General features: G+C 37.1%; 1 protein-coding gene across 1 annotated transcript; it reads left to right on the forward strand.

The window, feature by feature from the left end:
- Positions 1–14,337: 14,337 nt before the first annotated feature.
- LOC111899664 (uncharacterized) lies at positions 14,338–17,723 on the forward strand. The gene is made up of 14 exons (XM_023895517.3): positions 14,338–14,458; positions 15,178–15,288; positions 15,398–15,496; positions 15,594–15,754; positions 15,854–15,926; positions 16,042–16,116; positions 16,212–16,322; positions 16,419–16,461; positions 16,583–16,652; positions 16,732–16,825; positions 16,903–16,998; positions 17,080–17,106; positions 17,193–17,416; positions 17,495–17,723. The coding sequence occupies exons 2-14, from the start codon at positions 15,196–15,198 to the stop codon at positions 17,619–17,621; spliced, it is 1,293 nt and encodes a 430-aa protein (XP_023751285.1). The 5' UTR covers positions 14,338–14,458; positions 15,178–15,195; the 3' UTR covers positions 17,622–17,723.
- Positions 17,724–18,349: the final 626 nt, after the last annotated feature.

Raw genomic sequence — 18,349 nt, forward strand, 5'->3', positions numbered from 1 at the left:
TAGATTTCTAAGGCTAAATCTCGCTCTATCATAAATTCATTATTTACGCTTCCCAGTGCCGTGCCGATTTTGCCGTAAAACTTCGACGGGCCATAACTTCTTCGTTATAACTCGGATTTCGGCGTTCTTTATATGTATGGAAACCTTGTGACATACTCTACAACTTGGTTAAGATTATTTATTCTAAATAATATTTTGTCGAAAAGTCGTTTTCGACCCCTATTGCCTCTAAATTGCCTAGCCCGGATCTACGGGCGTTACAACAACCTTACGCCCATCGTACAAACAGTCCATGCACAAAAGTCCATTAAGTGCTTAAACCTTGAGATCTCAATGTCTAACTTCATATCTGAGTCTATTAAGATTTCCTAGGCCATATGGGTCCCTAATACTCTTCATTTTTCCTATTAAGACCACTTTTGAGACCTTAAGCTCATGCATGGTCTCAATACAACCTTTAAGATGGAATTTTTATGCATCAAGCATGCTCAAGGAGCTTAGATCTAACATTCCTAGTCTGCGGAGCTGCTCAACTCACAAGAGAGAGTCCATGAACCAAAAATGGACTTCATAACAAAACTCTAACTCAAACTAGCAAAAGAAATAGCAAGGTTAAGAATTTTACCTCCAAAAGTTCTTCAAGATGAACTAGATGCAGGATCTAGAAGCCCAATAATATCAAAGGCTTGATCACCACCTTCTTTTTCTTGAAACCCACTAAAAATGGCCACCAAAACACCTTTAAGCTTAAGGACTACCCTTTCAAGAGAATCTGGGGATTTTGGGACGATAATAGACTATGGAGGCTAACTAGCGTAGGGTCCAAGCAACATAAAAGTTTTTAAATAGGGGTCTTGCCCTAAAATTAAGGTTTTAGTCTTGAGCCACGTATGCCCTGCGTACTGCTTGATACGCCCCACATAAGTGGTTCATGCCAACGAACAGCCTTCCCCCAGTTTGTTAAGCGTACGCCTATGTACACCCAACATACGTAGGGCCTTTTAGCAAAGAAAAAAATCATTCAAGGGGGGAAAAGTAATTACCTCAACTTCGATCGTTACAACAAGGAAGGAATCAACTAACTTGTTTGCCATAACAAATTTAAAGTATGCAACTCTAGTTTATGATTTTTTGAAATTACTAGGATTCATTATAGTTTTGTTATTCAAAGTATCTTGCCTTATGTCATTACATAGATCCTATTAGGTTGCATGTGCCCTTCTTAATTGTAAAGTGATTTTTTTTCTTTGAGCACTTTGTTGTAATCTAAGAAAACAATCAATGGTATTAGATGTAATCGGTATGTATTACATTGAATGAACATTTGTGAATCGAACAAATCTTTTTTTCGCAAAAACTGAACTCACGACATGACAATGTATTTGTCACGACATGAGTGAGACTCAGATCCAGAATTTCATGATTTATTGCCTAATTTGATTTTTGTGATTGTTATTTGGTAATTATGTGCTTAGAAATCTAATAGAACCTAATTTTTCATGCTTTGGATGATTAAATAAAATCCCTAAATATTATGAGATAACTTTAGACAAGATACTGATTAATTATGAATCTAATTGATATTATCCCTATGGATCTAATACCTAATTTAATTATAAGACTAGGAGAGAGCCGTATCATTCACTAATGGTCAGTTAGGGTGAAAGTGTTGTAAGACTATGGGGGAGCCGTAACATTCAGTAGTAGTCAGATAGCGTGGAAAGTGTTGTAAGACTGCGCGGGAGTCGTAGCATTCACAAGCGGCCAAATAGTGCGGGAAGTGCAGAAAGACTACAGGGTAGTCGTAGCATTCACAAATTCGTTCAGATGACTTAGGCCAGGGTAGGCCAGTTCGCAAGGTTGTGAGTAGGTCACAACACAATTGAAGTCAGGAAACGATTGGTCTAAGGAGACCGGGTATGATGTAAGACTACAGATATTCTGGTAGCATTCACATTTTTGCATCGGATTCAGTGTAGACAGGTTGTCAGCCTATCATGATCGGATGGATCAAAATGATTGAAGAAGCCATGAGTGGTGGTATAGATAGGGTAGTTATTGTTAGATGATGTATCCTTAGGAAGTCGCGTTGGACAGTTGTGTGTGTTTTTGGCCCAACAATCGGTTAGGTGTTCAGTGTGTCGAGTAGTTAACAAATAAGGTGGGATTAGAGAGGTCTCGGCTGCCTCTGAAAAGTAGCAAGTGGTAGCAAGAAGAGTCAAAGTGGGTTCAGTAACTTGTGATTCATGTGTGGAGTTGCTTGCATTTAGTTATATGCTAAGTTGTTTGCAGTTGGATTAAATAATCTCAGAGTGGTTGATTTGACCCTGTTGTGCAGCTCTTATCTGAGTCTTAATCGTTGTAGGGATCAGTCTCGTACTCAAAGGATTATTGGAGTTTCATGTCAAGTATAAGTGTACTGCAGGGAAATTTGGTATGTGACTCTGTTTTCTAGTGGGAACCCCAAGTTATTAGAAGTTGAGTAGCCAGTTGGGAGATAAGTGTAGTGAACTCGACAATGATTCGGTGTGGGTGGTCTGTCAGGGAGATAGACCATCTCGAGACTTTAGGTTTTAGATTGAGTAAATGTGATCATCTTGCCAGGAATTCGTTTCATTTTCGGGTTTTAGAACCCTACGACGTTGGTTTTGGTTTCCTTGGAAAGGCTATGGTATGCCCGAGACTGTGGCCATGTTGCTCAGGCTGTTTAGCGTGTCGGGGTTGGTAAGGAATGATTTCGAGGACGAAATCTGAGTTAAGTGGGGGACAGTTGTAACATTCTGTTTGAAATTAAATAAATAATAAAATCTAAAACCAAGAGATGTAATTTTGTTATTATTAAATTATTGTAGCAAAAATCAATAATATTTAGCGGGGTGTTGGTTGTGGGGAGCCAAATGATATGATTTGGATTTTCGGGGGTTAAAGTGTAATACTAGGATTTATTTTGAAAAGATTTTCAGATGTCCGGGGGTGTTTTGTAAATTATTGGATTTAAATTGAAAGGATTTTGGAATGTTGAGGGCTGAATGGTAGTATTTGGATTTAATTTGAAAGAAAGAGATAAGGAGGGGCTGAAAGTGTATTTGTGATCAAAGATCTCATGTGATCGGGTATAAACCCGTCACCTTCTCCAAACCCTAACCCTAGGTTAGTCAGCCGCCATGTGTAACACTCCAGCCACCACCATTAGCCTCTCTCGTTCTTCCGATCAACTTATGGACGCCAGCCGACTACCGATAGCAACCGAGTCTTTGCCACTGATGCGAGCTGTCAACTGGCTCTTCGTCACTGTCGTTGCTGACGACGGATAGGACCAAGGGCGGAGGTGCCTTCTTCTTCTGTTGCTGTTGTGATCGTTCATGGTGGCACTTCTTCTCAAATCCTTGGTGCTACACCACATCCACATCCGCCGCAACCCACACAGTTTTTCTCCGCTGCTCCGGTCAGCATTCACTTCGGGGGGGGGGGGGGGGGGTTGATGTTGCACGCACCTTAGCTTGGGGTTGCAAGTATGTGCGTGTATTTTGGTGTTCTTGTACGTTGAGGGTGTGCTCTTTGGCCAGAACACCGAGAACGACCACCATGGTAGCCAACCATGGTGGCTATCGCCATTTCTACGCTTCTGCCACCACTAACCACCATGTTGGGTGGTTGTGCACATGAGTTACTGCGTGTGTGTTTATTTTGGGATATTATGTTGTATAATTGGATTTTTGGCCGGAATAATCAAGGAAATCACCACCACCACCGTGAGGTGGTGGCTGCCGCCTTTTGCCGCCGTCTTGGGTGGCGGTGTGCATATGTGTGTGATTGGATTTCTTTTGGGATACTTGGTCATGATTTGACTAGAACCATAACCACCACCATGAGGTGGTGGCTATCGCCGTGTGCCGCCGTCGACCACCACCGCCCAAGGTGGCAGTGGGTGGTGCTCAACCTAATGAAACCCTAATTGACCAATAAAGCCCTAATTGACCCCAAAACCTAACCATTTGACTAATTGGTATGCAATTGGGTTAGAAACCCTAATTAGGGTTTAGAAAACCCTAATACTGGATTTGTCGAGACCCGCATTTTGGACCATTGGATTGATGTTATGACTTATGCCCGATCACATTGTGTGTTTACCCTAGTGGGGTGATGTACTTAATGGATTAAGTCTTTAATGGGTTAAGTAAGAACACTTAATCCTAATCGTCATTTTATGTGAAAAACCCTAATTGGGTTTAGGTTATTGTTGGGCCATTTCCTGGACTAACTTGTTGTGGGCCAAATGGGCCAAATGGTGAACATGTTTATGGACTAAGGAAATTATTGGGCTTTAGGATAAAGCCCATTGGAAAGGCTTGGGCCCAATTTTGAAAATTAGGCCATAGGTGGGCCATAATTGGGCCTTGATGATTATGAGATATTGGACCATTGGAATGCCAAGTGTTTGGACTAGAATAAATGGTTGAGCCTTAAGGTAAAACCATGTAAAGGTTTGGGCCCAATTTGGAAAATAGGGTCATATGTTGGGCATTGGTTGATTATTGGGCTTCTGGGCCTTCAGAGTGTGAGTTTGGGCCTTGGTTTTGAACCAAGCTAGGTTAGGGGTAAAATGGTCCATTTACCCCAAGTGTATATTTATGTTTATGTATTGAAACTCAAATGGTTAATTGGGTTATGTTTTTGATGATTGGCAGTACGAGAATTGGTCAGCTAGCAGTCAGTGATTTATCCACGGGACTTCAGCAGTGCGAGGTGAGTCTCCTCACCATACCAATGGATCGAAGGCACCAAGGCTGGCCCATTCAGTTAGTTGAGATGATTATTGTAGAATCATTATTGATATGCCTAGTATGTATGTGAATGTGCTAGTACTTTGTTGGTTAGGCATGGAAGACCCTGGGGGGAGCCTGTGGCAGTTGGATATTAGACCATGGGGGAGCCCATGACATTCCAGGTAAAGACCATGAGTGGGAGCCTATGACACATAGGTATAAGACCTTGGAGGGAGTCCACAACATCCTTATATGTTTGTATGCATGACTTATGTGGTTTATGTAGCTGATATAGCTAATATGATTTATGTGATTATGCGGATTATGTGGGGGGTACGCTTTGGGGAGCCTACTAAGCTTCGTGCTCACAGTTTTGTTTATGGTTTTAGGTATCATTGGTTTGGAAAGGATGGGCCCAACATGATTGCAGTGCACACACCCCTGTTTCCACAATATGTGATTTTAGGATGAACTCTGATAAATGTTTTTAATTAGCAATGTTTTGGAATGCTTGGATTCAAATGATATCTGTGTTTTAAGTATAAATAAAATGAAATTTTTACCTCTGATTTTTGGGTCGTTACATCTTTCTAAGTGCCTTGGACGAAATTTTGGTCCCTTCCCCCCCCCCCCCTCTCTTTATAGTTTTCCTTGGTTGCTAGGGTTTGTTTGTGAATCATTAGAGGCACGACACTTGTGGCGCTTAATATTAAAGGTCTTTCAAGCAAGGATTCAAGATTGTTTACAATAACAATCTTAAAGGTATGTATCATTACCCTTATCATGTGAATTTCGATTATATCATAGAGGTCTAGGGTTTACAATTGGTTGTTCATATTGTATGTTCAATTAGAGAAAAAATAGATCTTATTTAGGGTTGCATGCACATATAGAATTGTTTGTTATGCTCAAAGCCCATCAAAAAGGACTTTACTTTTATTCATCAATATTATACCAGTTTAGTTAGCACCTTAGACACTTAATCCAACAGAGTATAAAATTCTTGCACTGACACAATGGAGTTCACCCTACGTGCTGTTCTGTACAAACTAGCTAAGATCGATAGGTATGCCAATGAACTTACATGTGAGTACGTTATTCCGGTTAAACAAGCACATGCTTTTGAAGTATCCATTTGGACTACAAGGTCTGTGGAAGACATAATCAAGATGAGAACTACCAATAAGACTGAAGTTGGCGAGAAGAGAAAGAATGAAAGACTACCAAACTCCAAAAAGTAGAGAAAATTCTCAAAATCTGACCCCAAAAATAGAAAGTCTAGGGGTAAAAGTGAAACAAGGTGGTGTGTGAAAAGTGAAAAGTGAAGCATGTTTGACAATGCAAATAAATTGTGACCTGCTACAGGTGTGGCAAGACTGGTCATTATGTAACATCCAACTCTCGAGGTATTAATTAATCAATTATGCAAATTAAAAAATATTGGAATATCGTTGGACTTAGCATTTTGGATTGGACTTTAGGAATCTTGGGCCGAAATGTAGGCTGCCCATAAGCCGTACGCGGGGCGTAACCCGGTGTACGTGGGGCGTAGTGTCATTGGATTCGCGGGACATGAGAAGTGTACGCGCAGCGTACGCGGACAAATACTAAACCCTAATTTCAGGGTTTAAGAGGTATATAAACCCCATTATGGCCCCTAGTTTCCTATCAGCCTCCTCGCCCACAAGAAAACCCTAATACATTCTTACCCTCTTTATTGTGTGAAATTGCTTTTTGTGAGTGCATTTAGTGAAAGAAAGTTGTGAAGAGGGAAAGGAAAGGTTGGAGAAAAAGCTTGAGCTCAAGGATCTGGACTAAACTCACCCGTTTTCATAAAAAGAAGGTATAAAGAACTTAACTTTCTTCCTCAAATTCTAGATCTAGGGTTATGGGAGTTTTGGACCTCTTTAGGTCCAAAGGTTGGACCTTGATCATGTGAATTTGTTTTTGAGCTTGGGGTTGCCATCCTTGAGGCTCAAAACACTTTCTTAGCAATGAAGTTTCAATCTTTGAGGCTTTCATGAAGCCATGCATGAGATCTAGCCATTTCCATGGAAATAGATTATTGTTTTTAGAGTTTGAGCTTATGTGGGTCATGAAAGCCATCAAGTAAGCAACTTTATGGTTTAAGGCATGGAATAAGACTTGGATCTAAGTTTGTAGCTTCTGACTCAGAATATTAAGCACTTAATAGAGAAAGGACTTAACAGGGTATTACGCTGAGTGTACGTGTAGGTACGCCCAACGTACTCGCCATCAAGCACTTACGCTAAGCGTACTTTGGAGTACGCCCCACGTAACGCAGTCAATTTGGACCTTGAGTATTTGGGCCTCGGTGTGGGCTGTATTTTGGACTTCGGGCCTTAGTGGGCTAGTAGGAGTTAGTGAATATGGGCTAAGTATAGGTGTTGGGCTTAGGGTAAGGCCCAATAAAGGAATTTCGGCCCAATGTAGCAAATTGGGCCATTAATGAGCCAATAATAGGCTTGGGAAGCCTATCTAGTGATTGGGCCTTCAAAAGTCAGATTATGGGCCAAGGGCATATTTGGGCTTAAGTAGGGCCCATATGAGGAGTTATGCCCAATTTAGAAAATTGGTCCATTAGTGGGCCTCTAGTGGGCCATTGGTGGACTTAGAAAGAATTAAAGGGTTTGGGCCTTGGTTATGACCCACACCATAGAAGGGGTAAAATAGTCATTTTACCCATAGAAGGATTCTTATTCTGATTAAGTGTTTTAATTGGTCATGATAGCCGGGGAGCAGCCGAAACAGCAGTCAGGGATTCTTTACTCAGACTTTCAGCAGTCAGTTCTTCGAGGTGAGTTTCCTTCCAGTAGGAACGGGTCCACGGCCACAATGCTGACCCGTTTAGATAGCAGTAGTTCCGGACTGCGGTCTGATGTCGGGGTGGTCCCGAGAAGTAGTTCAGTATGCTTGATATCTTTGTGATTCAGGCATGTCTATGTGTTATGTGTTCCGGATTACGGTCTGATGCAGTATGCAGTATGTGTGTTATTGTTATATGTTATGATTATGTTATGCTCTATTCAGTCAGTTTCAGACTTCGGTCCGATGCAGTGGGCAAGGCCCTAGTTAGTTTCGGACCTCGGTCCGATGCAGAGGGCAAGGCCCTAGTTAGTTCCGGACTTCGGTCCGATGCAATGGGTAAGGCCCTAGTTAGTTCTAGACTTCGGTCCGATGCAGTGGGTAAGGCCCTAGTTAGTTCAAGACAGGAAGTAGTCATCCTATATTGATAGTAACAGGATGTATAGCCTAATATAAGAGGCGTGAAGTATGAATAAATGTTGTGATCATTTTTAGAAGTTATAAAATTTCTAGTTATGTTACATTGTTCGATGTGTGATATTAAGACATTATGATTTCAACATAATGGGTTTGTTAAGAATAAATTCTACTATAGTGTGCCTTTTAGGTAGGACGCTACATGAGAAAGAATTTATACCAAGGATTAAGGAGTGGAATTGCGGTTGAAGATATTCATGGAAGAATCCTAATGGAGTCTAGGAATTTTGTTGTATATGATTGCATGGACACATTCATATATGCTAAGTTATTATGTGATTTTATGTGATGAGACTTAGGAACTACGAGATAATTCTCAGGATAAGTATGAATACGTAAAATCAGAATTTTCAAACCATTTTTCTCATTTTTAAATCCATATAAAAACCATGTTCATAAAAACCAACACAAGAAAAGTCATAATGTCAAATACAATTCCATATCGAAATATCAAAGTGTCCAAAAAATATCCAGTAGCATAATAACCTAGCGAATGTGTACAATCAAACCTTCACTTTCCCGCGGTTCTCAGAAGTACCTGAAACAAATTTAATCAACAACCGTAATCACAAAGCTTAGTGAGTCCCCCAAAATATCACATACAACATAACACATAAATTAGCTATGGGCTATCAACAACGTTGGAGACTACCCGAAGTCTCAGTGGGCAAAGAACACGCCCTGTGGATTATCAGCAACCCTGGAGACTACTCAAAGGCTCAACATATATAACAACACAATAACATTAATAATACATTAGACCCAGATAATCGTCACATACATATACAACTATTCTACCACACAGGTAAGAACAAAGGAGGAGACTCACCTAGCACTGATGACTGATAGAACTCACACACGAACTGCTAGAACTAGACTCCGCCCAATTAAATACACCAATTAACCTTAATTAATAATTAAGGTATTTCTCAAACACTAATAAACCCAATTCAAGACTAGTCCACACTCATAGAAAAGACCGATTTGCCCTTACAAAACCCCTCACAATCCATCTAAGGCACAAGTGGTCAAAATCAATGAAGGTCAATGGATGTCAACCCTCAGTCAGTACACTCGGTGTACTTAACCCTATATTGGGCGTAGAGAACAAGTTGGGTCTGCCAGGTTCGCATTTGGTTACATGGGCATAGCTAGGCGTACTCTCATCATATATAAGATGGTCTCAGCAACTACCATAATAACATTTTAATCATTAAGACTTTCATCCCAACCTCAGATCTAGCCCCTAAAGAACGTCCTAACCCATAAAGTCTCTAACTTTAAGCCTTTGCATGGCTATAAGAAGATAAAGCCCCAAAACCCTAACTTTCTACTTTAGTAAAGCCCCATATCTCATGCATGGAAGAAAGGAAATGGCCAAGCTAACATTTTTATGACTTTATACATCTTAGAATGTCTGAAAGGACGACTAAATAGCTTTGGAGTACTCCATACTCACAAAGATCAAAGCTTTGGGACAAAAAGAACCAAAATGCAAAGCTAAACAAGATCTAACTAAATAAGCTCCAAGATTTGAACTTTATACCTTGAAAAGGTGCACAAAGAGATGAAGTTTCTGGATCTACAAGCTAGAATGCCCCATCTCAACTTGAAAGATCTTCCTTCTAACACAAAAAACACAAGAATCACTTTCCAAGCTTCAAAACTCCCATAAAAAAGCTAGGGTTCGATTTTAGGGTTTGGGGAATATGGAGGTTGGTCATGAGAAGGTCCAAGAGGGTTTATGTTGATTAAGTAGTGGTCACACCCAAAGGATTTGGGTTTGGAAACAATACAAGTACGCCCTATGTACGCCCATCGTACTCACATTTTGACCCATCCCAAAAGTTGGCTGACTTACGCCTGACATACCTATAGTAAGCCCAGTGTAAGGACTTGACATGCAAACATAAAAGAAACACAAAGGCTGAAATGAAAAATACCTAGCAACGGGTGTTACATAATAGGTGTGGAAGGTGGTATGGACGTGTACTACTCGAAGCAAAAGATTTGTACTTGAATCAGGATGATTCACAAGGTTACTAAGGTACTAGTAGTTGAATTTGTTTCGCTCAAGTCCATCATTACCATCGTTTCGGTAATGGATAAGAAGATGAATGTTATTCCGACCCTAGTGGTCATTGTAAAACGATTCCGACTAAGATAAAAGCTACGAAGTGAGTTACTCAGCTTAGAGAACCAAATTCGATATAGCATCCGACTTTAGTCAAGAGATTAAAGGGAAGGACAATTAAAGCGATCGACAGAAGTATCACAATCGTTGTTAAGACTAAGCAGCCAGTAAGCTAGAATTGCTACCTACAACAATATGGTTGTACCATATTAGAACATGAAGGAAGGTATCCTCCATGCTAGATTCTGACTCAAAAGAGACCTGAGTCTAGTCATTACATCATGAAATGTAAGGTTATTAGAGCATGACGATTCGATCTATTATAATAATCAAAGAAAAGACCTAATCATGGATGCAGTCTGTTCGAAAAATAGTAGGAGTCTCCAATGAAGATCAAGTTGTAATTCGAAGGTTAGGACCAAAGGTCCAACGAAGAAGGAAGGACAGGTGCAAGTTTGAGCACTGCCAGCAACTAAGAAGTCCAAGGGATATTCATTGGGAAGTATATAAGAGTTAGGGTTATTGCCTAGTATGGAAAGATAACATGTATAATCATTATTCATAGTCCTATTTTACTGATGATTCCGGTATGTAAGCATCCTAAGGGGGAGATAATTGTAAATCCGCTGATTCGGGCTAGAAAATTAAGGTATACTGGGCAATAAAATGACATTTTTATAGAAGATTATTTAGGGTAAATAATCTTAACCAAATTTATAGTATATGTCACAAGGATTCCATACATATAAAGAACTCTAAAATCCGACTTGGTATGAAAAAGATATGGTTCTTCGAAGTTTTAGGATTAAATCGACACGACTCTACGTATCATAAAAAGTGAATTTTAGATAGGTTGTTATTAGCATAAGAAATCTAAACAAAATTCGTAGTGATTGAAAAATCAAACTCTTGTATATAAAGAACACTAAACCTGATTTCGTGAGAGGAAGTTATGATTTTTCGAAGTTTTAGTGTAGCAATATATGGCTCAGAAATTGAAATTGAAATTGGTCGATTGCTAGGAAAAACAATCTAAAAGAGAGTTGAAGATCTTGTAATATCTATTCGTTGACATAAAGACAGTCGAGAACGAATATCGTATGAGAAAGTTATGATTTTTATACGGACTTTAGCAGTCTATGCCTGTTAAAAATATATAGCTTTAAAAATAAAGGGAGAATTAGCTGAAAGAGTCTAAAAAAAGTTGTAGTACTCGTTGACAATTACGCGTGAATATAAAGAATGTCTAAAACGAAACTCGTATGAAAAGATAAAGATTTTTGAAAATATGATATTTCACGTGCGTATGGGCGCGCGCCGACAAGAGACACGACGCGCCTCTGACATACCACCCGGATTACGCCACATGTCACACTCTACATGGAGCCACGTCACCCACCCAACAAAGTGCGCAGTACACACAGACAAGATGCACGACGCGCACCCCTTTCCAACCATATATATATACCCCTCGAAAATCACTCATTTTCCTCACTAGTTCACTCCAATCTCTCTCAAAACCTCTACATCTTTCGCATTTGGTTTTTCCCAAATTTTAGAGTATTTAGTAAAAACTATAGAGCTCTTGGAGCCCGACGAAAAAAGGTGTTCAGATCGGAATTCTGTCCGTGCATTTTCCCGGCTTTCGCTAAAATCTCTGTAAGTTAAGCTACATTTATGTTATTTCATGTGTAACTTATATTTATGTTCATAGTTGTTATTATGAACCTATAAATAAGATTTATCACTAATTCCAAGTTATTACACCGATTGATCTACTTACGGGGATGATGTATATGCTAAATTTAATGAGGTGTTCAAAGTTGGATTTCCAAACAATATACTCTATATACCAAACAAACCCTACCTCCAATATGATCCTACCTGGTTATTCCTTACTTAATATATATTGATGTAGACATTAGGATTAGTGAGGAATCTAGACTATCATTAGTCTCCAAGAATATAAGACTAAGACTTAGTGATATTTTTACCTAGGTCACGTCAAGGGAAATGTCAAGGTGCTAAGGCGAAATGTTGCCCAAATTTTGAAGCATCCACTTTAACTGTGAATGCATAGTTACTTTCAGTTTAAACATAGATATGAAGTATCTATTAAATGCTATATGTGCTTGCTATCGGTGTACTTGATATTTGTGCTACAATATGATATAATTTTACTTATATAAATTAATTTATCATATTCGCATTGGATAGTGAAGCATTTTGGGAAAAATAAAATAATGGGTTGGATAGTAAAGGGTTTTTGGGAAAATAAATAATGGTGAGAGGTCACGCATTGTATTATCGGGACGAGTTATCTAACAGAGTATATGTGACAATCACTGACTATTCTAGGTAGTCTGGTGGAACACTAGCAGGTTTGCCACCTATAGGTGTTAGCAATCATACTTTTCACGGAAAAGGAGGGTAGTTCGTTTAGGTACTCTATCCGCCTCATGGTTGCCGTATTGAAACATATTGCTAAGGATTCCCCGAAGCGATATTGTCTACTCACAGAGATCCTTTAGGGTATGTCTCTTGATATTATCATTAGGGATTAGAGAGTGAGAATAACGGGAATGGGTAATTAGTATTGTTAAAACCATAAAATTACAATATTATGGGTTGAAAACCATATGTGCTCATCAGACTCCCAAGTTTGACCCACTCAGTTTATTTGTATCACATGTAGTGGTAGAAGATACAATCCACTGAGAGATTCAAGGAGTTTATGCCATTAGTAGAATAAGTTAATGTAGGGCCCGTAATGATTATATTTATACTTATGTTTTGTATCGTTATGACATCTCAAGTTTTAATAATCAATGAAAAAACATTTTCCTCGAAAATACTTTTTATGGGACAAATTCCACATTTATAAAGATCACTTTGATTTAAAATAAGCATGAATAAAAAGGTCTTTTCTAACCGTGAAAAATGAAGATGTCACAGCTGATAGAGCATAGAGCGGATGATGCTCGGTGGACGATTGTGCCGTCAACTTTCACCCATGATGCATTTGACTTGAGTGATATGGCTGACGGATCCGTTTACCCAGCTCGGACGGAATGTGATACAGTAAGATTGTGTTTGGATTACATTACCTAAGTAACAATAATTTATAAATAATGTTATTTGATGATCATTATTTCTAACCTTTTGTGTAACTTTATATCCCAATCAATATACCAACTTCTCACTGGTTTTCAGGTGCTTTGGACTTGAAGACATTCAAAATGACTATATACGATAGTTATTAGAAGAGCGACTACTTTCAGAAAATAAGGATTGGTTTATAGGTTTGGGAGCTCGCATCTATAGACTGCTAGTGTAGTGGGTATCAACTATTGGGATACCGAACCAACCGATGCAATCTCACTTGAGAGTTTCAACATGACTCTTGAAAAGGAACTAGACGTACCACAACACATTGATAGTAGAAGGGATTGTAGGGTGTTTTTGTGCTGGTTCCTTATAAAAGCGCCAAATACCTTTCAAGATGGAAGTTATCCTATAGAGATGTTGATCGCCAAACAATTATATTTTATAGAGGATAACAGTGGTCCCTGGGCTATGTTATATCGTAAACCACTGGCTGAATTTTTTTTGGGTATAAAGATAAAGACCATTTGAACATTGTAATATTACTTTAAACAAATCTCTTTAGTTTATGTATTTATTAGTGTTTTTTGTTGATGTTTAAGATTACATTTGCATTTTAAATTAAAATAAAACTTATACAAAAAGAGAAAACACATTTTACACATATAAAAAAAATTATTCGGAACGATTGTCCAAAATCTTACTCTGATGTTCCGAAGACTTCTCTAAAATGTTAAATTCGAGATAAAGTGGTTATTATACGAAAAAAAAACTTATCATTTTTTTTTTCCAAATAGTTATTTATAAGGGTTAGTTTAATAAGTTCCTTATTATTTTTTCTATTTATAATAATATACTCAAAATATAAATTTTAATAAATTCATTAGAAAAAATTCATTATTTCTACGGGATACCGATACCCTACCAATTTCTACGGGGGAATTGACTATTGAGGGAATCAACGAACAGCCGACAATAAAAAGCGGGGGAATAACAACCCATACCTTTACCAAGGGTATACATGTAAATTCGTAAATCAAACTATTATATCTGTTTTTATTGTTTACAGGAGGGAGAGGGTTTATGTATTGCTCTCCGGCCGCTCTCCTCTACCTCTGTATCTCGCTCTCCGTTCAACCACCACCGTTTGGTATGTACTAACTGCTCTTGACTCTCTTTCCCATTCGCGTTCGCTTTGAATTCATGCTCTTTTTCAAATTTGGAAGTTTTCTGTGCCGACGTTACAAATATTTTGCTTCAAGTTTGGGGTTTATGCCTTTTGCAGAATTCATGTTAGGGTTTTAGTTTTTTGAGTTTGAAATCTAGTGGCTTATACTGTTTCAACTATGTCGATTTAGCGACTTCAGGTGACTTATTCTTGATTACTGTTGCATTGCTGCTTCAAGTTTGGGGTTTATGCCTTTTGGATAGAGGACTTGACCTGAGTGATCCGATTCCTGAAAAAAACTATTGCGAAAATAATTGTTGATAGATCCCTAAATCCACAACTTGTATTATTAAAGAGGTATACCTTTGACCTTTGATAGAAAAATCATAGAAATCCCCATATATTATAGTTAACTAGAAAAATCAGTATTATAACTGTATAAAGCTTTTAAATTTTCATCACATACTGATTTTTGTGTTCTTTAGGTAACTTAACCTGCTTCTCTCTTGTGTATGCTGTATGCATGGACTCTTTTGTCTTGAATCTTTGAAAAATATGCTATTATATTCTCACTTGTTAGTAGGCATTCGTTTCTTGTCTTGATTATAAAGGAATAATATCATATGTAATAGTTATTTGAGTAGAAAACATACTTAAGGTTTGCTTCACTTTAAATATAAAGCTTGAGTTGGATTTTGTAGATTGATTTTGTTAAAGGAATGGGGAAATCTTCAAAGAAAATGAAAAAAGTTCAGAAAAGGGACATTAGTTCAGATGATGATGATGATAACATCACATATCAACTTCAGAATGTAAGTAATTCTTTATGTTTTTCTCCTCTCAAAATAAACTCTATTAGAGTGTATAAATAGAGAGTTATTTTTTTTTTTTCTCATTGTTATTTTCCTCTATATTCTACAGGTGGATAATGAGAAATATGGAATTGAGGATCATCGTACTAATGGAGATGAAGATAGTGATGATGAAGAAGAGTATCACTCAGAAATAGAAATTATGAATGTAAACAGAGCTTCATTGCATCTTTATCTTTGTCACTATATATTATTTATTTCATTGCAAATTAATTGATGGATGTCAAAACATTTTGTTGGCATAGTTGGAGAATGAGGAAAATGTTTCTGGAAATGAGCACAGTGATTCTATGGGAGATGATGATGATGATTATGATGATGATGTAGACATGAAAACAGAAGACAACAATCATTCTGATAGGGAAGAACTCGAAAAGGAGATAAATGATCTACGACACCAAGAACAGTAAGTCCCTTATTTATTTATTTTATTATTATGGCATAAATTCAGATACCAAAGCATTTGCTCTTACATAATGTTTTTTTTTCTTGTGAACTTTTGCAGAGACCTTTTCAGAAACATAAGAAGAGACCCAAACGAGGATCTTCAGAAAGGCAAATCAGTAAAAAATCAAGGGGTATATGAGTCTTTTATATGTTGTTATATTGTGTTTCTACTTTCTAGTTATTCATACTTGATAATTTTCCTGTTGTTTCTTGTGGATTAATCCAATATCATTGATCTTTTTCAAGGCTCTCTGGGACAAAACTCTTGAATTCAGACTTTTACTACAGAATTCATTTGTAAATTCAAATCGACTTCCACAGGTTTACTTCAAATCACAATTTTTTTTTACTCTTTTTAACATCTATCTGTATTAATCTAAAACATCAAACTTTTTCACTTTGAAAACTCTCTACAGGAGCCAATCAGATCTTCTTTCTGCAATTCTTGTGAAGAAGTTAAAGAAGCATATTCAGATCTAATTGATTCAACAAAGAAAACCCTAGATTCTATTCTTAAATTACAGGAGGTAAGATATATATCTATTTTTATCTATTTATTAACATAATGAGTAGTTTATCATTTGTTCTTCTAAATGTTTATTAATGAGAACTTCTGTTAATAGGCACTTGTTGAAAAGAATCCCTCAATTGTAGAAGCATCTAAAGGTATATTGCAGAATAAAGTCATAAACTATTGGGCTAAATGCAAGAAATAACAAAATACATATTTGTATTTTTCATTTATTGTAATAAATATTGTCTTTTTACATATTTGTCTTAATTGAAGGTGATGCAATTTTAGATGCTTCCAGAAAAGGAGATGAAGAATGGTTCAAGATTTCTCAAATGCAGTCTAAGTATTTTTCTTTTAAAATTATTTTCCAAGTGTTGACTCTAATTTGACTACATTTTATTAATAATATCACTATGATGCAGAATTGCTCCATTTAGAAACATGTCAGTGGATAAATGGCAGAGGAAGACACAAGTGACAAGTGGCATCAAAAACAAATTTCAAGCTTTCAATCAGGTTAAATTTACAAGTTTGCCCTCTTAATAAAATATGCTACTAGTATTTTACTCTCACTTGTTATTCGACTCTTACAGAATATCAGTCAACAAGTTGCATTTTACATGCGGGACCCAAGTAGAATGATCAAAGGGATGCAACAAAGGAGATCTGTTGTCTCACTTTTTGGAAATGTAACAACAAAAAGTTACTTTTAATTGTTATTTGATTTTTATTTTTATTTTTATTTAATTTAACACTTGTGTTACTAACAGGTTCCCAACTCAACTCTCGAAGATGAGGTAGGAAGTTTTACTCTTTCAAACAACATTTATTTGTATGAAAGATGAGGTATGTAATGACTAATGACATATTTACCCCTGATTAGATAACTAATGGTGATGGTGATCCTGAACTACTGGATGACTCGGAATTCTATCAACAATTATTAAGAGAATTTTTTGAGACCATTAATCCGGAATCTTCAGAGGAAGCACATGTTGCACTCAAGAGATTACAAGCTCAACAACCCGCGTTTTATGCCCTCAAAAGTCTGCAAACAAAAAAACGTAAAATTGTCGATCGATGCGCTTCTAAAAGCCGGAAGATCAGGTATGAAATGACGTATTTACCCCTACGGAAGGAAGCTATATAACTTTCTGAAATCTGAAATGAATTTTTATTTCACAGGTATCATATCCATGAGAAGATTGTGAATTTCGTGGCCCCTGAAAATAGGCAGATGCCTCCAATGGCCCCTAAGTTATTTGAAAACTTATTTGGTCTTAAAACCCAGAAGCTTGCTTCAGTATATTAAAGACATATTTCAATTTAATTAATTATTTAATTTATTTATTTTAATGTTACATGTATATATATCTTTGGAACTTTGAAGTTATAGTGGAACTTGGCTTTTCTTCGTTGGATTTTGTGTGTGGGTGATTTGAATTAGGGGAAATTACAGTTTTGGGAAAATCATGAATTGCATATATGTGCTTTCAATTTGTGACAGTGAATTTAGAGCTGTTGAGAAAGTGTAAATGAACAATTTTTAATTTCAATTTTGTATTATGAAATCAATTTAAATGTTAATTGTTTTTGGCTTTTAGTGTAGTCTGCACAATTGAAAATTTTCGTAGGTATATGTGCAAAACATGCACAGCTGTTTTACCAGAAAAATAATAACCAAAAGATAGATTAGTAGTAAACAGAGATTTTAGAGAAAATATTCGAATGATGCTTCAAACGTGTCATGGTAATTCGTACACCGTTAGAGTGATTGAAAACTATAATTATGATGTTTCTTTGATATATTGGTTCTACTTTGGCTAATGATGAAACGAACTATTTTCTATAAATAGTTTGGTTGTGCAGGTCTGAATTTATGTAAAACTTGATATGGCGTTGTTATCTTTTTAAACTAGAAAAAAGTTTTCAATTTCTCATAACACTTAAAATAATATCAGCGTTGGGAAAATGACTCAGGAGGGTAACCCACCTGTTGGTTTTGTTCACATTCATTTTATTTTACTAAAGAAAACATTT

This window comes from Lactuca sativa, chromosome 4, assembly GCF_002870075.4.
Source record: "Lactuca sativa cultivar Salinas chromosome 4, Lsat_Salinas_v11, whole genome shotgun sequence".
Taxonomy (NCBI): Eukaryota; Viridiplantae; Streptophyta; class Magnoliopsida; order Asterales; family Asteraceae; genus Lactuca; species Lactuca sativa.